Raw genomic sequence first — 24,610 nt, 5'->3', positions numbered from 1 at the left:
AGATGAGGAAACACATAAAAACAATAAGTCACAAAGAGATGCTATCAGGAGTCTTCAGAGGTGTTAAGGCCCATTTACACACTGCAACATCGCTAGCGATATGGCTGTAATGTCACCGGTTTTGTGACGTAATAGCGACCTCCCAGTGACACGCATCAGCGACCTGGCCCCCGCTGTGAGGTCACTGAGCGCTACAAATCGTTCAGGACCATTTTTTCTCCTTTGTTTCCCGCTGCGCAGCATACATCTGTTTGTTTGACACCGTTACAACGACATCATTAGCGACTTATAACCCAGCCCGTAGGCGTGCTATAGCGTTCCCTTTTCCGCCCCCTTACCTCCGATTGGTGGTCGCTGTTGCGTTCTGATTGGGCGGCTGTCGCTGAAAAGAAGGCAACTTTAGCGCTTCCGTCCTTTGTTTCAAAGCTACCTTGTTCCTGAGCATGCTGGTTTGCGGATCATTAGAGAGTTCTCCAGTCTGCAATACTATAAAGCCTATAAGGTAAGCATCATTTGATTGAAGCTGTATTGATGCTGTATAGATAAACCAGTGTGGAGTCGTCGCACAGAGAACTCTACAAAGATCCGCTAAGCAACAGAAGCTCAGGAACAAAGGATATACAAGCGCGACTTTTCCAATCTTTCCAAGCTCGGGGTCGCCAATAAGAACGCACTAGTGATCACCAATCGGAGCTGAGGGGGGCGTTTAAAAAGTACACCTAGGTGGCTTCAGCGCCAAACACCACGCCCCTAACATAGGTGTGAGTCATCAAATACCTACTGTGTGACACGTCCCCAACGACCAGCGAGGTCGTTCTGCAGGTCCGTATCGCTGCTGCGTCGTTGGCAGGTCTGCCTGTTTGACAGCTCACCAGCGAGTTTCCAGCAATCCCGGCCAGGTCGCGATCCCTAGTGGGATCGCTAGAAACTCTCAGTGTGTAAAGGGGCCTTTAGACTTCTCCATCTGAATGTGCATGAGTTTTCAGCAATCTCATTCACTTTGCTGGTACTGTAAATTCTTGCATTTTTCAGCAGCAAAAATGCAGCATGTGAACAAGCCTTTACTGTTTATGGTGTCCCAACCAGGAAAAGCTTCTTATGACATCCACTTTCCAGGTTCTTATTTTACTACTTCTTATTTCACAAACATGGTAATACATTAGAAGCAGCCGCATGAATCTTATCTAGTTTCAAGCCCTTGTAGAAAATCATCCGAGTATGATACAGTGATGTTTATTTAGGGAGACTGCGGCTTTCTTTTATATATGCTTTTATGCTACATATGCTAATCCATAATTTATATAACTCACAAAAGAAATTAGGGCAGACTTTCATTTCAATGAATTAGAATATTTACATAGCATTTTTTCCTTGAAATCTCCACACTATAATGACGCTGTGGAAGAATACAGCTCTGGATATCTGAGTACTGTGCACAATCAAATCTACTGAAAAAGGACGGCAAAACCATTTACGAATGTTTGTGGGTTATGTTGGTAAATCTTTGATGAGGAATATTTTCTTTGTTACATTTCATCATATATGACGTGCAGCGTACACCTAAGTTCTTACATGACCTACTTTCATTGTTAAGTGAGTATTCATTAAATGGGAAAATTAACGAACCAGGAGCGTGTGTAAAAGACAGGAGACTATTAGCACAGAGCTCTAGATGCTGTAGTGACAGCTATTATTACACAGTAATTCACTACCACTTCCCTACATTAGTGTCGGAAAGGGGAAAGAACAGTGATAAAGCCAAATGAATGACCAGCAGGCTTTGTGCAAATCTGGTATAAACCACCTTTAAATAACTACGTCTTAATGCTGTGCTACTTAAGCATTTTGTATCAGATAAAACAGCAGTGAAGTCAGGATAAAGACATAGGCCCCAATTAGTGATGAGCGAGCACTACCATGCTTGGGTGCTCGATACTTGATCAGTTAGACACTGACACGGGCTTGACTCATGTACTGAGCATAAAAAATTGGTTCTAGCATCACGTCTCCATAAAAGCATAATACTTTATTGGGTCACATTAAAATGCCATGATGCCACGGCATGCATTTTAATTTGACCCAATAAAGTTTTATGCTTTTATGGAGACGTGATGCTAGAACCAATTTTTCCTTCTGTGATTTTGCTCCATTGAACTGGGAGCCTATTCCTTTGCATGGTTCACACACAGAAGGAAGTCTGGATGTCTTATTATATGGGGTGAGCTGAAAAAACTCCCTTTTTTCTCTATGAGTATAATGAAAGTCAATGAGGATCTCAAGCATCTATTTGAAGATCTTCCGGAAAAATGCTTGAGTCCCCCATTAACTTCCATTATACTCAATTCAAGAGTCAAACCCGTCTGAAAATCCGAGTGCTCGTTACGAGTTTCGAGCATGGTAGTAATCGCTCATCACTAGCCCTGATTTATCAAGACTGGTGTTTTTCAAGCCTGTGTTATTAAGGCACAGGGTGGCGTGAGAGGCTCCTGATTCATTAAATGTCACAGCTCCTAATTAATCTAGCAAGGTGTGAAGTTGTCTGTGCCTCTGTAGCGCCTGGTCCCGCCAAATCCCGAGGAGGGTGCTCTCCCTTACATCTGCCCAGCCCCAGCATGGCCCCCACGTGCACTCCCAGTCCCAGTCCCCGGCAGCGACGTGCTTCCTCTTACCAGTCCCATGGCTCTGCAGGCTCTGCTCACTCCCTGGTCAGGCGTCCTGTTCCTAGAGCTGCTGCAGTCTCTTCCTGTCTTCCGTCCACACACAATTCTGCAGTGAGCAACTCTAGGCTGCGTGTGAGGCCACGCCCCCTTTCTTAAAGCAGTAGTGCCTCATTTTCTGGAAGTGACCTCAGAGGCCACCTGTTACCTAAATACTATTTAGGTTCACCTCCCCTGGCAGCAGGGGCCCGAACAACGCTCCTACTAGAGCTCTGCTAGTGTTCAGGCCCCTTTGTACTGCTGTTATCCGTGTGTCACCTGCCCGTTACTAATACTCTATCTCACCGTAGTGCCGTCTGTACCTTCCGGCCATACCCGCAGTGGACGTCACCGGCCATACCCGCAGTGGACGTCTCCGTGCCACCTGCTGTGAACATCTTCGGTGCCACATCCGTATTCTGCCTGCTGCGGACGTCGTACCCAAGCTATGCCTGGTCGTACAGAGACTCCTACAACCAGTTCCTGGCTGCCGTGCTTCTAGGCCTTCTGGGGAGGCACCGCACAGTCCCTGTATAGGGGGTTGCTGCTGGTCGCCTTCTCAGGGGAGTCCGGGGCACGGTCCAGTGAGTCCACCTCCGGACGCTCGACGCTCCTCGGTGAGCGTAACAGCCTCCTTGTGCGCCCCACTACAAATCTTTTTCTTGTCCCTGCTGGAGTATTATTTGTGGCGTAAGAAACGCCGCTGGTCGTCATGAATTTTATGAGCGGGGGTCACCACGACTCGGCCACGCCCCAGCTTTGCACATTTTCATAGCTGGGCAAAAATAATGTTAAAGCAGCAAAAGTAACAACATTTTAAAACTTTTCACAACTTTTTATGGCAGAATTCTGGCAAAAAAGCTATGCTGAATGAAGACCAAAGGGTTAAACTTCAGCACTGAACTGGAAATGTCCTAACTGTTTTATAATAGAAGAAAAACAAAATGAAACGCGAGACTGTACCTTGTTCCAATGTCTAACCAACTTCCATAATCTTTAACCAAAAAGAAAAAGTGCTACAAATAGAACAGGAAAAAAACATTGTTAGAAGAAGCATAACAATATACTGAAAACAGGTCTGAAGATGGCCATGCACAATAAGAAACCCACTGATTTTTCCCAGGAAAGGATGATGATCTAAGTTTCAGGGTCTTTCAGATGATCCATTCATCCCCCGGGAGATAAATTGATGTGACTGCATAAATTGATGTGACTGAAACACGAGAACCACTTCTGCATTTTTTTTACCCACTCCTGGTTTTGGCGTTAAAACACTGCTGGAAAATACTGATCAAAATAGTGCAGCGTGAACGTGTCCTTAATGGCTTATTCTTTTTTCCACACGGAGTGTAGACAGATATCTAATGTGGCTGGCCAGCATAAAGGAGCTATCCCACCAAAAACACTTAGCACCTACCTACAGCTTAGGTGGCCCATGTACGATTGGTAGGGTTATGACTGCTTGAATGCCCACCAATCGAAAGAACAGGGATCCTTTACCTCCCCGAATGAGTGGAGTCTTAGTTTACATTCTCACACATGGGCACTATCACTTCGAGCCTTCGAATTGAATTAACACATGCACAAGGGACTTTGGTATCTCCATTCCTCAGCAGTTGGATCATGCATTCAGCATTTATTTTGTAGATGAGGGCTAAATGTTGTTTGTGGGTTAACCTCTTAATTAAAGCACACAAAAATGAAATAAACTAGCATTTTCCATATTTACAGAGTGGATACACAAAAATGAGTCAAACCAGTATATCAGTATATTCCATATTAACAGAGTGGGTACACACATCAATAAATCTTTAATTTTCCAATCAGTTTGCTGTCTATTCACCTGTATACATTTGCAGTGGGCACATCAATAGTATATACCCCCACCAAAAAACAAACAAAACAAACAAAAACAGCAACAACAAAAAACATTTATTTACGAATGAGTGTCTAGCAAAAAAGTTTCTACACCTTCTCATATCAGCATTAATAGGTAAATGTACAGTGTTTTTTTCCTATAGTATTACTACCGCAGAGCGATATAGAATCGAAATCCTTTAAGATTTAGTATTCTGCATTTTGATCTATACCAGGAAAACCTTGATCACTATAAACCTATATTAAGAATTTAATAAGTAGAGATTATTTAAATTCTGTTCTAGCAACATTATGATAAAAACATGATGATATTTATGTTGAAAGAAATATATAATTAGAAAATGACCTAATGTTTCAATTTTTCTTTCAAACGTGTTTTTGATAAACCTTATTTGCATATCCCTATTGAAATCATCCTGAAATCTTTCAAGTTTCATTTTGGCGAAGTCTAATAATAGACTGACATGCCTACAAAACTCTCCCAAGTCAGAAAATAAAGCAGATCAGAAAAAAGAATCAGTTTGGTTAAATCTTAAAAAAATAATATAGATGATATATTTCTTTTTATGCATTTAATCCAGAAGACATTTACAATATTCTTTAAGCAAATAGAAAACACGGCCCTTTAAATTTATAATTTTAAATTAATTAAATTACATTTTGTTGGCATAGTCTTTAAATAGGTCCTGTCACCAGGACAACAAAAGGCCAGTTTTTGCTCTTAATTTATTCCCGCTGTTTTTCTGAGCATTCCAGCTTTAATTTTTGTTAAATCTGCTATACAGTTCCAGAGATATGGGTATTTTTTTCTTAAATGCTTATTTTTAATGGCCCTTATAAGGGGGTGTGGCTCACTGGGTTTCTTGGGGGTGTGTCTTTAGGCTGCTCTGCATTATTATCCAATGAGTAATGCCCCATTGTAAATACCATAAAAAAATCATGTCTTTGGACCCATATGGAAGACTATTCTCCTTATGGAGACCTGACAAACCAGTCTGGCTGTCAGTAAGGGGACTCATAGCTGCACAGCCCCTCTGGGAATTATTCAAATTGTCCCTCCAGTGAGGAAGGAGACAAACTCTAGCGCCACCTATTGGAAGTAGCAATCCTAAAAGTCAAAAGTGGCTTTTTAAACAAGCCTTTTCATAGGCCTTAGGATTTATGCCAGATCAGAATCCCAATTTGCAGACACAGTGTTTCGGGATGATTGCCCCTCGTCAGTGCAAAGTGTGGGTATCTGATCTGGACCCATATGGCACATTTAGAAAAAAAAAGACTTCACTTCATACTCAGGGAAGCAATGGGAATCAAATAAGAAAAAAAACGACCACTTTTGACCTGGCAACAGATCCCCTTCACATGGCTCAACATTTTAGATTTAAATTTTTATTCAGGTTTCACAATTAACAGCAGACTATCAACAAATTATTGCTGAAAAAATGTTTCCATACATCTCTGTGGGCAAGAAATGACTATATATCTATATATATATCTATATATATATATAAAAATAGATATATATTATATATATATATATATATATATATATATATATACATACACATACACACACACACACACACACACACACACACACACATTATATAAAAAAAACCCTGCAATTCCTTGCTATCAGATATTTGTCAGGTAGTTTATACTGCTTTTCCTACCAGACTGAAGAAACCTCAGTGATGATAGTGTAACAAATCCCTGAAGTATGCCACAGGGAAATGCATTTAAATGGTTTAAATGAACACTAAGCTCTAAATTACCATACTCCAAAGCTGGAAAATTATCCACAGTACACAGGCTTTCCTGGCTCTATCAATTATAAAGTCATAAAACTCTCAAAGATAAGTAATTATTCTTAAATGTGTTCTCTGTAGATTACGGTTATACTGATGCTCACCTAATCTCAGATTGGAATATAAATATAGCCGGCATTATAGATTTCTAAATATTTGTAGCACATAAAGAAATCAATATATTGATAGTTTGTCAAACAGCCTGTTAATAATTATCCAGGAACTTGTCATCATTAAGATGTCTCTGTGGAATTACTTTGAGGGGATTTAAAGAGTTGTCCATTTTAAAAATATATCTTTTAAGAGCATTTGCTATTCAGCACATCATCAGTACTGTGTGTGAAGGGGGCTGGTTGACTTGTATTTGCTATTCAGCACATCATCAATACTGTGTGTGAAGGGGGCTGGTTGACTTGTATTTGCTATTCAGCACATCATCAATACTGTGTGTGAAGGGGGCTGGTTGACTTGTATTTGCTATTCAGCACATTATCAGTACTGTGTGTGAAGGGGGCTGGTTGACTTGTATTTGCTATTCAGCACATCATCAGTACTGTGTGTGAAGGGGGCTGGTTGACTTGTATTTGCTATTCAGCACATCATCAGTACTGTGTGTGAAGGGGGCTGGTTGACTTGTATTTGCTATTCAGCACATCAGCAGTACTGTGTGTGAAGGGGGCTGGTTGACTTGTATTTGCTATTCAGCACATCATCAGTACTGTGTGTGAAGGGGGCTGGTTGACCTGTACATATCAGAATCTAATCCAAACACCTTCTTTGTCTATATTTCACGAATGATAAATGGAATGGCTTGGTTACTTAAATAAGTAGTCAGCCAGCCACCTTTACACAAAGCACTGGTGGTAAGCCGACATAGGAAGCTTTATCTCGAGTCAAGCATAAGCCAGAACTGAAGTTGTCATGACCTTGGGGCGGTGCTGATATTTGAAGATACAACAGTTCCTGGGAAGGAAGAAAGCAAAAGAGAATGTAGATTGGACAGCATGGGATCATAGATGATTCTTTCTCTGAGGTAAAGCATTTCCCTACCTTTATAGAAATAATTGTCCACGCATAGAAGAAGGAAGTGGCACTATCCATTGCCATAGCGTAAAATTCTGCTTTATTAGATATGGTGTACTAAAATTGTGTGGGGAAGAGGCTGGGTGCAAGCACTCCAGGGGACTGATTTTATGGGGAATGATTTCAGCACACCTTTTCTAATAAAGCAGAATTTTGCGTTGTGGTGAGTGCTGCTTTCTTCTCCTCCGCATGGACAATTTATCGGATGCTTGCCTAACTACTAGTGTACACCCCGTGCCAGCATTCCATTGAGCACCTGAGCAGACTCCTTGTTTGACAGCACCTGACAAAGTAATATCTGGTTGTGCAGAATCAGATTCTTCTGTTGCTTCTGTATAAAAATGTTTTACCTCACAGAAAGAATCAGCTGCGATCCAATGCTGTAATGTCTGCACACTCTTTTGCTTTCTCCCTTAGCCAGAAGCTATGGTATGTACCGACCAGGTCCCTGTACGGTTAGACACAGTCATTACATATTACTTAGCAGAGGCACATTTATAAGATAGTACAGGAACATTTTTTAACACATTCAATTGTGAAACTTATTTTTACTTCAAGATCCATTGATTAAAATGTACTTTTTTCATGGGACAACCCTTTTAAACGCTCCTGTCATAGACCAACAGTGTCATTTAAGGGATTAATCATCAGCAATTAAGATTTAGATCTCTAATCACTGGTGTTAAAGGCAAGTGCCGGTATAAAACACAGCTGGCAGATGCCCGGTGTGGAGTGGGCACAGCACTTGAACCTGCTCCATGACGTAACAGCACATCATGGAGCCATAAGAGGTTAAAAAACACTGAAAAAGCGAAGGCTGTACAACATATCACAAAAGTGAGTACACCCCTCATATTTGTTTAAAAGTATTTTATTATATCTTTTCATAGCACAACACTGAAGATTGACACTTTGATACAATGTAATCAGTGTACAGCTTGTAGAACTGTAAATTTGGTGTGATCTCTAAATAACAACACACAACTATTAATATCTAAACTGCTGGCAACAAAAGTAAGTACAGCACTAAGTGAAAATGACTAAATTGTGCCCAATTAGCTATTTTTCCTCCTCGGTGTCATGTGACTCATTAGTGTTACAACATCTTGGGTGTGCATAGGGATCAGGTGTGTTACATTTGGTGTTATCACTCACACACTCTCTCATACTGGTCACTGGAAGTTCAACATGGCACCTCATGTCAAAGAATTCTCTGAGGATCTGAAATAAAGAATTGTTGCTCTACATAAAGATGACCTAGGCTATAAGAAGAATGCCAATGCCCTGAAACTGAGCTGCAGCATGATGGCCAAGACCATAGAGATTTAACCAGATAGGTTCCCTGAGAAGAGGCCTCGCCATAGTCGACAAACGAAGTGGAGTGCATGTGCTCAGCGTCATATCAAGAGGTTGTCTTTTCAAAATAGGCGTATGAGGGTAATCTGCATTGCTGCAGAGGTTAAAGTGGTGGTGGGGGGGGGGGTCGGACTGTCAGTGCTCCCAAAAAAACGCTGCACACTGCATTACATTGGTCTGCATTGGCTGTTGTCCCAGAAAGAAGCCTCTTCTAAAGATGATCCACAAGCAAGCCCACAAATAGTTTACTGAAGACAAGCATACTAAGGACGTGGATTACTGAAACAATGTCCTGTGGCTCATGGATTGTAAGCTTGCGAACAGGACCCTCACTCCTCTTGATATTAGTTTTAATAGTGCTATTCTGTAATGTCTGATATTGTCTGTATATGTACCCTTTAAATTGTAAACTTCTGCAAAATGTGTTGGTGTTATATAAATAAAAATTATTATTATTATTATTATCATCCCCTCCCTTTGGAAACTGGGCCTTAAAAGAAGTATTCCAACATGATAACAACCCAAAACACACCTCCAAGACGACCACTGCTAAAGAAACTGAGGGCAAAGTTGCTGGACTGGCCAAGAATCTCTCCAGACCTAAACCCCACTGAGCATCTGTGGGGCATTCTCAAAAGGAAGGTGGGGGAGCGCAAGGTTTCTAACATCATGGAGCAATGGTAAAGGATTGCAGTGGCTCCTGTGAAGCTCTAGTGAACTCCATGCCCAGACAAAAGCAGTGCTTGAAAATAATGCCGGTCACACAAAATATTGACAACATATATACAAACATGTGGGGGGTGTACTCACTTTTGTGATATACTGAATTTTAAAGGGAACATGTCACATGAAAAAAACACTATTAACCTGCAGATATGGGGGTTATTATGCAGGTTAACAGAGTTTTGAATCTGCACAGCACCTGTATATCGAACTCCACTGCTGGGAGGAAATTAACTTTAATCCTCCTGGTAGCATTTGGGTTTCAGCCATCGAGGCATCATTGGTTTAGTTATCAAGTATCAAGAGTGGAAGCTATAACGATGCCCCCCCCCCACTGACTGACAGCTGCTCTGCATTAGAACCTGCTGTAAGTCAGTGCCGGGCTTGATTACAACCACTACTCTTGATACACAGAGCAATGACTGAACCCGAGCCAGCACCGCACCGATGACTGTAACCTGAATGCTCCCGGCAATGGGGTTTGATGTGGCGGCAGGTTCCAAACCCCATATCTGCAGGTTAATAGCGTTTTCTTCTTCATGTGATAGGTTCCCTTTAAACACAGAAAAGCAGGAAGGCAGTGCTGATGTCACATTATCAGCACAGCAGCCAATCAGTGAGCTCTTAGCTCTGCCAGTATAGATAGAATGTCCTGTTCAAAGATGTTTAGCTCAGCATGTTGTCTGTGACTCACAGACTCACCAGTGCACCAGGGGAAGGGGAGTACAGCGTGGTTTGATGTGTTTTTTTTTTTTTTTCCAATTTCAATTTTATTGGTTTTAAAAGAAACGATACAAACAAAATCACAGTCCAACAGATTACACTACTAATCATTTAGGAGCCTTTACAGCGGATCAAAGCCTCAGGCTTGACTATGTCATCTCAGTAATTTTGATATACTTGGACAATGGGTAATATCAAAAATACGAACCAAACAAAAGTAAAGAAGAGTAGACAAGAAGGAGAGCAGATCATGAATGAGAGGGGGATGGGGAGGGATCAGTGAAGAAGAAGCAGAGGGGTAGATGACGGTCGGGACTAGTGCCTTGTCCGATGGGTCAGGACCTGAAATGGGGAAATATGCAGTTTTAAGGGTGATGCATGCCAAGGAGTCTGTTCACTGGAAGTTAACGAGGGTTAGAAACTGTGGGCTAGAGAGGAAAGCCTCCCATTGGAACCATTTAGAGGAAGTCTCAACTATCTGACCTCGCGACTGGGCTATAACCAACTCCATACGGAGTATTACATTCACTTCTGTCACCCATTCTTCTATGGACGGGGGGGTAGGATCCTTCCAGCGTCGTGGAATCATCGTCTTGGCGGCCTGGAGGAGATGTCCCATAAGGGATTTCTTGCATGTCTTTTCTGACGTTGTGAACATAAACAATAAGGCTGCCTCGGGGCGGTTGGGGACTATGATCCCCGTAACCTCTTGTATAGCCTCTAGTACTTTGCTCCAGAAGGCCGTCAAGCTCGGGCAAAACCACCAGATGTGGGCCATGATACCACCCTGGGCTCCACAGCACCAGCAGGTGTCAGGGATTTCGGGATACCACGCATTTAGAGATGACGGAACCCTGTACCACCTGGAAAGAATTTTGTGGCTGGTCTCCTGCATTATTGTGGCAACCACGGATTTAGGGGACAAGCGGAAGCACCGTTCCCATTGATCCCTGGGGAATGTCTGGTTTAACTCCGCTTCCCACGCAGCACAGAAACGGGGAAGTGGTACTTCTACTGTATCAGTCATAATCCCATAAATCCTTGATATTGCATGACGAGAATCAAGAGCCTTGGTGCAAAGCAGTTCAAAAGGGGCTGGGGGTGGGGAATGAGCCAGATCCCGCCCCTGCGAGGCTATGAAGTGTTTAAGTTGGACATATTCGAAATGGAACCGCATCTTGAGATTTCCATTTCCCACAATCTCCGAAAGCGGGAGGAGAACCCCATCTGGGGCCACCCGCCCCAGTCTTAGGGGGCTCTGTTTTGAGCTTCCAAGAAAATTGTTAGACGACGCCCCTGGCAAAAAGTCAGGATTGTCTGTCAATGGCATAAGAGGTCCCCGGGGATGGAGCAGACGCCTGCCCTCTGTTAGTGAATGTACTGATTTCAGTGTTTGTTTGGACATTGCAATCTTATGTTTGGTGAAAAGCGGCCAATTCCACGGCAGGGTTGGGACTGATAGAGGGCACAGGTCATGTGCCAGACGTACCCAGAGCTTCATTTCAGAATTATGCAGGAGATCTAGGACCCTGGCATGGGCAGCCGCCAGGTAGTATCGCCAAGTCAGGTAACCCCACTCCTCCTGCCCCCTTGGACCTGGTCAGAACATTACTCCCGAGTTGGGATCGTCCCTTAGCCCACACAAAACAATTAAATAGACATTGCAGCTTTACCCAATAAGACGCTGGGACATACACCGAAACCGTCTGGAGCAAGTAGAGCAGTCTGGGTAAGGCTGTCATCCGGAGGGCGCTAATCCTGCCAAACCACGAAAGGGTTCCTCGTTGCCAAGAAGCCAAGTCCCTCTCAAACCTAGACAGGAAACTCTGAAAGTTTAGCTAGAAAAGCCTGGTTATGTGAGATGGGATGACGATACCCAGGTATCCAATACTACCGTGAGGTGGCCATTTAAGGGGGAAGTTTGGTTTTACAGCGTTAACCATTGCTTGGGGAAGTGAGATGTTCAGGGCTTCTGATTTATCAAAATTGATTTTAAAATTGGACCACTTGCTGAAGCGATTTAGTTCCAGCATTAATGATGGGAGAGAGGTGAGTGGGTTTTGCAGGTATATAAGGAGATCGTCTGCAAAAGCTGCGCATTTGTAATCTCGGTTTGCCGATTTTGATCCCTTGTATATCAGGGTTGGTTCGGATTGCTGACAACAGATGCTCCTTGACTAAAATATAAAGCAATGGGGATAAGGGGCAACCCTGCCGGGTCCCATTATAGATGTTGAAGGGCCTTGACAAAGTACCGTTAATATTAAGGTGGGCGGTTGGAGAACGATATAGGGCCATAATTTTTGATGAGAGGGTTGGGCCGAAACCAATATGGGACAAAGTTTGTGAAAGGGAGTGCCAAGAAATTCTATCGAATGCCTTTTCAGCATCTAATGATAACATCATCATAGGGATTTTTTGTGTGTGACCATGTTGGATCAAGTCTAGAGTTTTTAGGGTATTATCCCTTGCCTCCCTACCAGGGACGAATCCAACTTGATCCAAGTGCACTAGGTCCGGTAGAAGGGGACTAAGCCTGTTTGCGAGAAGCTTGGCATATATCTTTAAATCCACATTAAGCAACGAAATTGGTCTAAAGCTGCCCAGGCGGTGGGATCTTTTCCGGGCTTCCGAAGCAAAGCCACATGGGCTGTCGTGGCGTGGGGGGGGAAATGGGGTCTCATCTGATATAGCGTTAAAAGAGAGGAGCATCAGGGGCACTAGCTGCTCTGCAAATGCCTTATAAAATTTGGCTGGGAGTCCGTCTGGGCCGGGACTTTTGTTACTGGGTGTATCATGGATTACTGTCAAAATGTCCTCCAGTAGGAATGGGCTCTCAAGGTCTACTTTCTTAGTCCTGTTGAGAGGTTTAAAGGGGGAGGGCATAGAAGTGGGCTCAAAATCCCCTTCAAGAGGCTCAGGAGTCAAGTTATACAATTTGGAATAGTAAGCGTGGAAGGTCTTAGAAATATCGGGAGTGGCAAAAAGAAGTTCATCTCGTGAGTTCTTTACGCAGGGAATTAGAGAGTGTGGGCTCTCTCTTCTTTTAGTGCATTGGCTAATAATCTGCCTGGCTTATCCCCAAACTCATAGAATTTTCCTCTCCCCACCTGCAACAGGCGCTGGTATGACGAATCTAGCAGTTTCTTGACCTCCAGTCTGGCCCGTAATAGGGTCTGTAGGGTCGCGGCTGATAAACCTCGCTTGTGGACAAGCTCCAGATCAGAGACTTTGCGGAGAGCTTCTAACAAACTTTGGGCTTTTTCTTTTTTAATCGGGTTCCATGTTTAATGAAGATGCCCCTCAGGACGCACTTCAGTGCCTCCCATTTAAATGTGGGCATTGTGTCGTCTGTCGAATGATCCTCTGAAAATTGAATGATAGCGGTCTGTATATCAGACACGCAGACCCCGTCCAGTAGCAACGATTCATTGAGCCGCCATGATCCCGTGGGCCGGGAGGGAAGGAACCTTGATCTCGCAATACACTGGTGCGTGGTCTGACCATAGTATGCTACCTATTCCGACATTTCGGATCCACGGGTGGGCACTATGCTGTATAAAGATATAGTCTATGCGGCTGTATGAATCTTGTGAGTGAGAATAAAAGCTAGGGTCTCTATCTGATGGATGTGTTATTCTCCAAGTGTCAAACAGCTGGATACTCAACAGGGCTTTTTTGATACGTTTGGTGGTGGCGAATGAAATGCTAGATTTCCCTTTAGAATTGTCTAATGTGGGATCTAGAGTTGCATTAAGGTCACTACAAAGAATTGCCGTACCTCGGATTAGGGGAGTCGCTGTATCGATAAGGTTAGCAACGAATTCGTCCTGCTTCTGGTTTGGGGCGTATGTATTAATTATTGTGAAGGTTTGATCCCCGGCTACTAATTAAAGAATAATATATCTTCCCATACTGTCCGATGTGCAGTTTACAATTTGATGGGGGAGAGATTTATGAATAGCAATCGCTACTCCCTTTGAACGAGACTCTGGGTTGTCTGAGAAAAACCAGGTCTGATAGTATTTGTTCTTTAAGGTAGGGGTATGTCCCTGTTTGAAATGCGTTTCTTGAAAACATACTATTTTCACCTTACGCTTGTGGAAATGGTAGAGAATCTGTGCTCGCTTTTTCGGCACGTTATGACCCTTGGCATTAAAGGAGGCAATTGTCAGGTTGGCCATCTGTAAGAAAATGAAGTGTTAAAGAGACATGAAATATGTGGGCGGATTATCCCATCCCGGCCATCATCGGGGGCGAAGGAGGGGGGTAAGATCTGAAGAAGGCAAGAGAAGAACAGAATTGGAAGTCGAAAAAACAGTAGGGGTAAAGCCCTTGCACAAAACACTAGTTGAGAACACACGTTCCAGGGGAGCATGCCCACCGCACCCGGGCAGGACAGAGGATCCCAACCTACTTGGGGGAGAAAAGAAGCAGACATAGCTGGTTGTAGCTCCCTAATATACTGTAAACATTAGAAATTACCATAAACAGTGGCACAGATAACTAAGAAATTTGAGCAATAAGGGCTTCAGGTAACCACAAATACAAATGACATGTGAAAGTCACTGGATTTAAACAGCTGAATATATAATGCACTGAGAAGTCCCAGATATCTTCTGTAACTATTTATGACAGCTAATGTGGGCGTCCCATTCTACGGCCGCGGACCCCCCCTCGGTGGTAAGCCCCTTGTATGCTCGGGGGGGAGGTACATGGGGGGGTAGGTGGACGACCCCTTGGGGCCCATGGTTGGAGCAAGGTGGTGGGCCAAGGAGAGATGTTAATTGGGGGAAGACCCAGGTTTGAGATAAAGGATGGAATGTCCTCTGGAGACCTCATCACCCACCACCGTGAGTCTTTTTGCACCGACAAAGAAAATGGAAAGCCCCAACGAAACGGAAGACTCTTATCCTCTCCCTGAGGATATCCAGTAAGGGTTTGAGAGCCGCCCGTTGAGCCAGGGTGTGTCTCGAGAGATCAGGCATGATGCGAATAGTGGATCCGTTATATGTTAGAGACTGTCTCTTCTGAGCTGCTTGGAGAATAGCTTCTTTTGCGGCAAAAAAATGTACCCTGCATATGACGTCCCCCGGATCTGCGGGGGCGTAGTGCCCTATGAGCTCTGTCAAGTTCTAGGGAGGCCACAGGCGGTCTCTTTAATAGGTTCTTGAAGATTGAAGTAAGGACCGAAGGAATATCCGGAGGAGTGATTGACTCCGGCAGGCCCCTAATGCGCAGATTATTCCTTCGGTTTCTATTTTCCAGATCGTCCACATGCTGTTGGAGGGCAAATAACTGCTTGGACTGACCCTGTATTGTGGCTTGGATAGATTGGATGTTAACCTGGGATGTTGAATGCTGGTCAGTAAGGTCGTCCACCCTGTGGGTGAGTGAGGAGAGGTCCATTCGTAGCTGCGCAAATTCTTGCTTGCATTCTGCCACCACCTGGCTGGCTAGTGCCGCTATATCATTTCTGGTAAGAATTGACTGTAAAAGGGAGCGCAGGTCTGCTAAGGATGCTGGGCGGTCTTCGTTCATCACATTACTGGAGAAGGACGTTGGTGTGGAAAAAGAGCGAATAGAGTCCTGTAACATTAGGTCGTATATTATTTGTGGGCCCCTAGAGTTGCCTGCACCTCCTCCCATATGAGCCACTGTAGTGATCCGTTGAGGAGGTGACTCCAGTGTCCTGGGTCCCTCATTCCACTGTGCATTTGTGGCTTCCACCAAGGTCCCTCCATGGCCCGTCGGGCTATTTTCCCATGAAGAGCCTGTGGACCACCTTGCTGATGGTGTGGGGGAGGATTGTCCCTGTGGGATTTCCCAGGACTGACTATGAGACTCTTGAATACTATGGAGTCCCCCTCTTTCTCAATTCCTGGGGATGGTGGTGTTGCAGGAGGTGATTGATGGTAAATACTGGCACCTATTGCAGGTGCTGGGGGATTGTTATCACTGACCATGCCTGGGCCCCCTCCTCCCCCCAATCCTTCTGATATTACCCGCAGGCTAGGAGAGCCTGCAAGCTTTGCAGCATAAATGTCACATTTCTTTGTCTTACCCCTGTCCAGGATGACAGCGGGGGAGTCCGGTGCTCGCTGCTGCTTACCACTCTGAGGGCTCTGCAGCGATGGTTGTTTCTCATGCGCCACTCCGGAGCCTACCTGCACGTGTACCGCTGGCTGGGGAGGCATCAGGCTCCGGAGGGTAACCGTGGGTGACACGCTCCTCCGCCGGTCACAAGAGGTCTCCGCTCCCAGCGCGGCTGCACAGGAAGGGACTGCCGATGGAGCCGCCGTGTCTGAGGGATCCACCTGCTGCCGCTGCAAGGCCTGGTCCTGAGGTACATGGCGGTCATCTTGGAATGGCGTCTCTGTATTATATTTTCGGTCTGGCCTCGGCACCACCGCCGTCTCAGGTCCTCCGCTGCCACGGGTGGTCGCACTGGCCTCCCCAGACCCCCGCGATTCCTCCGCTTTTCCCTGCAACTCCACCGATGGCCTGGGAGCGCCCACAGGATCAGCAGGCCGCAAATCCAGCTCTGGATGAGGCAGGACGCCAGGGCTCTGGGAGTGGGTGAGAAACGTCCCAATTTTGCTTTGGGACGTGGAGGGCTTCTTTGGTGTACGGGCAATAGCTTTTTTGCCTGTGGATTTGCCCATTTTTATGGTTTACGCCAGTGTTATGGTGTTTTATGTGGAGGAGCTCAGGGAAGCAGCGTCCTCACTCAGCCATGTCTGGCTCCGCCCCTTGATGTGTTTTTTATACCAAATTGCAATCAGGAACAAACATTAACTTAAAGGGGACAACCCCATGAAATAACCCCATGAAATAATCTGGCACTTAGTTGTAGAACAAAACTACACTGTATAATGTAGTCTGATTTGACCATAAACAGGAGCATAAGCATAAAAAAGACCTTTAGAAAATAATGTATTAGTTAATAGTCTGGCATTATTACTTCTTACTAGGAAATCTAGTGAAGAAACAGGGAAACAAGTGAACATAGGGTAATGTGTTTTAAAAATAAAATCAGGTGGGGGCTGAGGGGGTTGCATACCTGATTTGGTTGTGTATGATACAACTCCAATAAATGCTGCAGATAGAAGAGGATCTTCCTTTGTATGTAGATTGAGGAGGAGTACTTCAAGAAGCTTTGTTAATGCATTAGAGGCTCATACCGAATCTTTTCTCAAAAGTCAACTACATATCTATAATTCAGTTTTGAGAAGGGTTCAATAAGAACCTGAAAAGCTACGTGAAGTATTACCACACATGGAACTACTCTTTTGACATAAGTACGGTTAACCAGAACGGCTATCTACAAGGAAATCTAGAGGCAGATTAATACTTGAAGGGAATCGGTCATTTAATTAATTAGCCAGAACCATGGGCAGCATGAATAAAAGTCTGACTGTTAAGGGTACTTTACACACCGCGACATCGCTACCGATATATCGTCGGGGTCACGTCGTTAGTGATGCACATCCGGCGCCGGTAGCGACATCGCAGCGTGTGACACCAAGGAGCGACGATCAACGATCGCAAAGTCGTTCAAAAATGGTGATCAATGACACGTTGATACTTTCCTTAATATCGCTGCTGCCACAGGAATGATATTGTTTGTCGTTCCCTGTGGCAGCACACATCGCTATGTGTGACACCGCATGAACGACAAACATCTCTTTACCTGCATCCACCGGCAATGAGGAAGGAAGGAGGTGGGCGGGATGTTATTTTATGTCATCTCCGCCCTTCTGCTTCTATTAGACGGCCGCTTAGTGACGTCGCGGTGACATCGCTGTGATGCCGAATGCACCTCCCCCTTGAAGGAGGGATTGTTCGGCGGTCAAAGCGATGTCGCTGACAAGGTATGTGATGTGTGATGCTGCCGTAGCAATAATGCTCGCTACGGCAGCGATCACCAAATGTCACACGAACTACAGGGGCGGGTGATATCGCGCTCGACATCGCTAGCAATCGCTAGCGATGTCGCAGCGTGTAAAGTACTCTTTACTGTAGGCAGGTAAGTGACGCTTCAGAGAAAACATACTGTAAGTTCAAAAGATGAATGGGGACTAATAGTCTTGGATGACTTGTACTAGTGTGGTCCAAGGCAGCTTCTCCCTGGCCTGATGTCTATGGTTGCCAAGTCTCTCCCTATGCACACACATTCACAATCTAGGGTAGAGGAGTGGCAAGAAGCCATCGATAACTTGCCTTGGACAGACTATGCATAGTCTAGCAGAATGAAGCAGCAAGAAGCTATCGAGAACTTGCCTTGAACAGATAGTGCATATAGGGGAGCGGCATGCAGCTAGCGAGAACTTGCTTCGGACAGATCATTCAAAGTATGTTTCCTCTGAAATGCCACAGCGTTAAATACCTGGTTACAATAGCAGAAATCCATGGTAATGTCTTTGGAAGAAGTGGAAGAAAAGCGATTCCGGTAGCTAAATAGGAAAGGGTTCTTTACAGTTAGAGCGGTCAGACTGTGGAATACCCTACCACAAGAGGTAGTAATGGCAGATACTATAACAGCTTTTAAAAAAGGACTGGATGATTTCCTCAGTACACAACATTGTCGGTTATAAGTGACTTTGGGACAAAATGTAGAATTGGTGGAGGAAGGTTGAACTAGATGGACCTAGGTCTTTTTTCAACCCATGTAACTATGACATTACCTTTGCATGAAGGACTTTTTAACTTGTTTAAAATAAAAACATTTTTGCACTTTTTAATTTTCCTTCTGGACTTTGCTGCTGGATTTTTTCCTAAATCTGGTTACAATAGCAGCCTGATTCAGATGACCGCTTCCTTTTAATGTAGAGAATCATCTAAGTATAGTAATTAGAAATGTCTCATTATATCTATAGCATTAATATAAGGATGTTTTCACCTTCAATGAAAATAATGCTATACTTATTTGGCAAATAAGCAATGTAACAATATTGATTCTCCTTTTAAAACTGCCTATTCCTCTTCATAAGATCCATGCAGATTCACAATCATTCCAAATTATGTTCTAAAATATTTCCTTCAACATAATGAAAACGAAATACAATTGAAATGCCCTGCTGGACCTTTGTTCTCGCAGCACAGTATTTATGGACCAAGACTGATTAGAAGAATTTATTGAAAGAGTTTCTGCTTACGCTCTTCCAATTCTACAAAACAAACACAAATGCCTCCATGCACTAATGTTCTGAATATTGTCGAATGAAATATTGCCTTCTGGCTTTACTGGCACAGAATATCTAACTGAGACTTACCAGAGACATAATGTCCGATATCACAAGAACAATGAGAAACAAGCTGCAAGAGACAAAGTGAAATATTATTTCTGCATATAAAAACAGTGTGTAAATCTCTATACGGCACACATCACTGGATACAAGGGTTACTGATATTCAGCTATAGGGGAACGTGGGGTGTTATCAAGTATGGAAGTGATACATTAAAGAAAAATTCAATAAGTACCACAATAAATCACTTATTGTACTACATTATTATGTAAAGCTGACACAAAACATTGCTTTAAAATGTAGAAAAAGGCATATATTATTAGATTGAACAATAGCTAAAGTTTACTCAATCTACACCAAGATATTGGCTTGTTTTTTGTTCTTTTGACCATTTGTGACAACCGGTAGTGCAACCATACAAGTCCTCAGAAAATGATGGTAAACTGTTAGCGATAGCACCCGCCCACATCGCTGTTTCGTCATGGGGTGATTGCTGCCATAGCGAACAATATCGCTACGGCAGCGTCACACGCACATACCTGTTCAGCGACGTCGCTGGAGGCACCAAACAATCTCTCCTTTAAGGGGCAGGTTCGTTCGGCATCACAGCGGCGTCACTAAGTGGCCACCCAATAGCAGAGGAGGGTGCGTAGATGAGCGGCCGGAACATGCCGCCCTCCTCCTTCCTTCCTCATTGCTGGTGGACGCAGGTAAGGAGATGTTCGTTGTTCCTGTGGTGTCACACATAGCGATGTGTGGTGCCACAGGAACGACGAACAACCAGCAGCATGCACCACCGATATTATGAAAAGGAGCGACGTGTCAACGTTTTTTGACGTTTTTGCGATCGTTGATCGTCGCTCCTAGCTGTCACACGCTGCGATGTCGCTAACGATGCCGGATGTGCGTCACAAGCACCGTGACCCCGACGATATATCGTTAGCGACATTGCAGCATGTAAAGCACCCTTAACAGTTGTAGCATCATATTTTGGGAAATAAATCAAATCAAATATGACTTCCGCTCTTCTTGTCAATTTGGCCGAGATTTGGGTGAAAATCACTTTTTATATAAACTGAAACCCCTGTGAAGTAACCTAAATAGCTGGGGAAAAATATTCTTAAAAAAGAAAAATGGGGATCGTCCTCCAAAACAAGGCAGCTTATGCAGACAGGAAAATATATATTAGGATTGGTCTTTTATTAAGATGGGACTTGATCTATGTTCATTGCTACACTACTGCTCATAGCGATTCTTGTAAGTTAACCCCGTTGCGTTGATAAAACATGTATTTCTGATTTTTAGATGAAGGAACCTATCACAGTATTTCTTCACCCAATGAGGAAGAGACTGTAATGCAAGTAGATGGCACAATTACCCTCTAGAATAGGGGAGCACAAACTGCAGCTCGGGGACGACTTAAGGTTTGCCATGCTATTTTGTGTGGTTGCAAACCTTTCGTGTACAGCAGTTTTCATGTCAGAGGGCAGAAGACTAACGCAAAGCTCAGGAGCATGGATGGACACACAGAAGTAGAGTACTGTATCTGGGTCCAATATACAACAAGCAACTAGACTTCCTTAACTCCTGCTTTGCACTCTAGAATTGTGAAATCCAGACAGATATGACAACAACCATAGTCTTCAATTTAAATTATACAGTATGTGTTCAGGGTCTCCTTCTTTCTAGAGTACTGATTGGGGAGGGATGAACAGCACTCCATTACTCCAGATGTGTTCTGGTAATGGCGCCTACATGTCTTAGACATTTCAAGTATATAACTTTCGACATACCATAAACCTCTCAAAAGGTAAAAAGTCAATTTGATTACTTTATTACTTGTGCCTTTATGATACTGGATTGGTTTAATACATTAATGTGAATAGTTAAACATAGGAAACAAATACAGTGGTAACTAAAGAAAGACATCACCATTATTTATAAAAAAAAATACCATTCCATTGTATCATAGCTGTTAGCTATATTAAAGGGGTTGACCACTACCTGTAGAATCCTTTATAAATTAACCCATTGTAAAATAAAAATATTAACTTACTGTACAGTCCAATTTCCAGTGATGTTGGTGCTAAATATCCCAAGACTTAAGTGATATTGTTAGGTCACGTGAGCCATACAGCCAATATCTGCTGCTACATTCTAACTACTTGTCTGAGAAAAATGAAAGCTCAGCAGCCTAATAGCAGCTGCTGTTTGGCTGCAGGGTTCATGTAGCATACCAATGTCCTGGTAGTCCCGGGAAACCGGGGAGCGCTGTAGGATATGAGAATATGTTATTTTTATTTTACAAGGGGAACAATTTTATTTAAATAGGAGTTATCCAGGTAGTGACTAGCTTTGCCTAGTTACAGTGGGTGAAATAAGTATTGAACACGTCACCAATTTTCTAAGATTTCTAAAGGTGCTATTGACATGATTTTTTCACCAGATGTCAGTGAATTAAATTATGTGTAATAATTAGAGATGGGCAAACCTGAGGTTCGATGTTCGGAGTTTGGGCTCTGAAACCGACTTCCAAAATAACAAATTTCGGGTTTGAAACCACTCAAGCGAGCAGCGCCGTGCTTGGGTATGAGTGGTGCTCAGCCCTGTGCGAGCCGCTTGTAGTGGTTGAACGGCACGCACTTGGGGTAAAATCAGCGTGATTAGATGTTGTGTGCACACGCAAAAAAAAAAAAAAATTAAAAACCCCGCCCACCCTCCCTCACAACTGTTCTGCTTATGGCTGGCAGCATGTGGGTGGCGCCACATACTGCCCAATTACAAGGTTCAAATCAAGTCAGGGTTAAAAACCAAACTTCGACTGTACCTGCAGAACCGAACTTCCAAAGGTTTGCTCATCTCTAGTAATAATGAGAAATGAGACGAGGAAAAAGTATTGAACACATAAAAACCAACAGGTGCAAAAAGCCATGGAAAGTCATGACACCAGCTGAAATTGTATCAGTAATTAGAAAGCAATCCTGCTACTTACTGAAAAATAATATCATCTGGTTCAATTGATGGCCTATAAAAAGTTGTCTAATTACCAAGGTGACACACAAGAAATATCTCATGATGAGTAAAACCAGTAAGCTGTCTCAAGACCTTTGCAACCTTATTGTTGCAAAGCATACAGATGGCATTGATTCCATAAAGCAGACACAACCTGATACCCCCCCCCCCCCAAAAAAAAGATTTCAGGAACAAAAGATTTATCAGAAGAGTTGTCCAAGAGCCAAGGACCACCTGTGGAGAGCTACAGAAAAACCTGTAATCAGTAGGTACAATTGTTTCAAAGAAAACAATAAGTAATTCACTCAACCTCCATAGCCTGTGTGCACGCTCACCATGCAAGACTCCATTGTAGATTGCACAGTGCAGATTGAAAAGTGCAGCTGGCAAAGTGCAGTTCACAAATAGAGACAAACACAGCAGGTCAAAGCAGTCAATGAAATGAGTATCATGATGATGCTTCGTTTCAGAGAAGGGACAGAATCTGTGGTCACTGCTACAGACTCTGCCCACTGATGACACTTTGTTGGAGTATCCCAGCATGCACTGGGATTCTCAAACGATTCGTCATCAGACAGGAAATAGAAAAAAATAGACTAGTAGTTAGTGTAGTTAGGCAACAGTATGGAATTTTTAATAAAAGAATACTGCAAAGTAGCTTAGATTATAGCATCAAATAGATAGGGATTTAAACAAAATTTGAGTGGAAGAGCTTGGCGGTTTGATGGGGCATGACGTATCTGAAAAGGGAGAAGGGCTTAAACGAATTTTTCTATCAACAAAGTTAATTTTAAAGTTAATTTTAATCAATGGATTGTGGAATAAAATTAAGTTGTACAACTGAAAGTGTTTAAATAAATGGTCCTGTGCTCACATAATTTTATAAATGTGCCACTGCTATGTACTGTGTAACGGTCGTGTCTGACCGTACAGGGACATGGTCAGATCATACCACATATATCTCCTGGGCATTACCTAGTACATATCAGGCACACATACATTTATATATATTCTATATATAGAACTAACTTGAACCTGACAGAAATAATAATAAAAAAATCTATGAAAACGAACAAATGAAAGTCAGACATTGTTTTTAAACCATGCTTCCACACAATTTTTAAAAAAATAAAACTCATGAAATAGGACTGGTGAGAAATGATGGTACTCTTAACTTTATTTTGCTGCACAAATGTTTGAGGCAATCACTGCAATCAAACAATTCCTGTAACTGTTAAATGAGATTTTTGCACCTCTCGACAGGTATTTTGTCCCACTCCTCAAGAGCAAAGTGCTCCCATTGTCTCATGTTTAAAGGTTGCCTTTTCCAGATGGCATGTTTCAGCTCTTTCCAAAGATGTTCAATAGGATTTACGTCAGAGCTTAAAGAAGGCCAGTTCAGAATAGTCCAATGTTTTCCTCTTAGTCGTTCTTGGGTGTTTTTATCTGTGTTTTTTGGGTCATTATCCTGTTGCAAAACCCATGACCTGCAACTGAGACCAAGCTTTCTGACACTGGGCAGCACATTTCTCTCTAGAATCCCCTGATAGTCTTGAGATTACCGTATTTTTCGGACTATAAGACGCACCGGACTATAAGACGCACCCTGGTTTTAGAGGAGGAAAATAAAACTTTAAGCAAAAAAATGTGGTCATGACACACTGTTATGGGGCGAGGATCTGCTGCTGACACTGTTATGGGGGTAATGTCCCCAAATTCTCTACTAAGGTACCCCATCCTGGTAATGATCCTCCTGCCTTGTATATGATCCTGCTATAAACCCCCATCCTGCTCATATACCCCCATCCTGCTTATATACCAGCATCCTGCTCATATTCCCCCATCCTGTTCATATACCCCCATCCTGTTCATATTCCCCCATCCTGCTCATATACTCCCATCCTGTTCATATACCCCCATCCTGTTCATATACCCCCATCCTGTTCATATACCCCCCATCCATCCTGCTCATATACTCCCATCCTGTTCATATACCCCCATCCTGTTCATATACCCCCCATCCTGTTCATATACCCCCCATCCGTCCTGCTCATATACTCCCATCCTGTTCATATACCCCCATCCT

At 43.4% G+C, this 24,610-nt stretch overlaps 1 protein-coding gene across 3 annotated transcripts in view; it reads right to left on the bottom strand.

Annotated features, from left to right (window-relative positions):
• The window catches only part of PIGN (phosphatidylinositol glycan anchor biosynthesis class N), a 478,983-nt gene that overhangs the window by 8,967 nt on the left and 445,406 nt on the right, over positions 1-24,610 (bottom strand). For 2 of the 3 annotated variants that reach the window (XM_075314844.1, XM_075314846.1), the window contains 2 exons: positions 19,540-19,582; positions 3,660-3,712 (listed from right to left, as the gene is read on the bottom strand). In XM_075314844.1, coding sequence (XP_075170959.1) covers positions 3,660-3,712; positions 19,540-19,582 — 96 coding nt within the window. The remainder of the gene's footprint in view (positions 1-3,659; positions 3,713-19,539; positions 19,583-24,610) is intronic. The other variant, XM_075314845.1, reaches the window with a different exon arrangement.

Source organism: Anomaloglossus baeobatrachus, chromosome 6 (genome assembly GCF_048569485.1).
Source record: "Anomaloglossus baeobatrachus isolate aAnoBae1 chromosome 6, aAnoBae1.hap1, whole genome shotgun sequence".
Taxonomy (NCBI): domain Eukaryota; kingdom Metazoa; phylum Chordata; class Amphibia; order Anura; family Aromobatidae; genus Anomaloglossus; species Anomaloglossus baeobatrachus.
The sequence above is the reverse complement of the archived record's forward strand: the minus strand, read 5'-3'. Positions and strand labels throughout refer to the sequence as shown.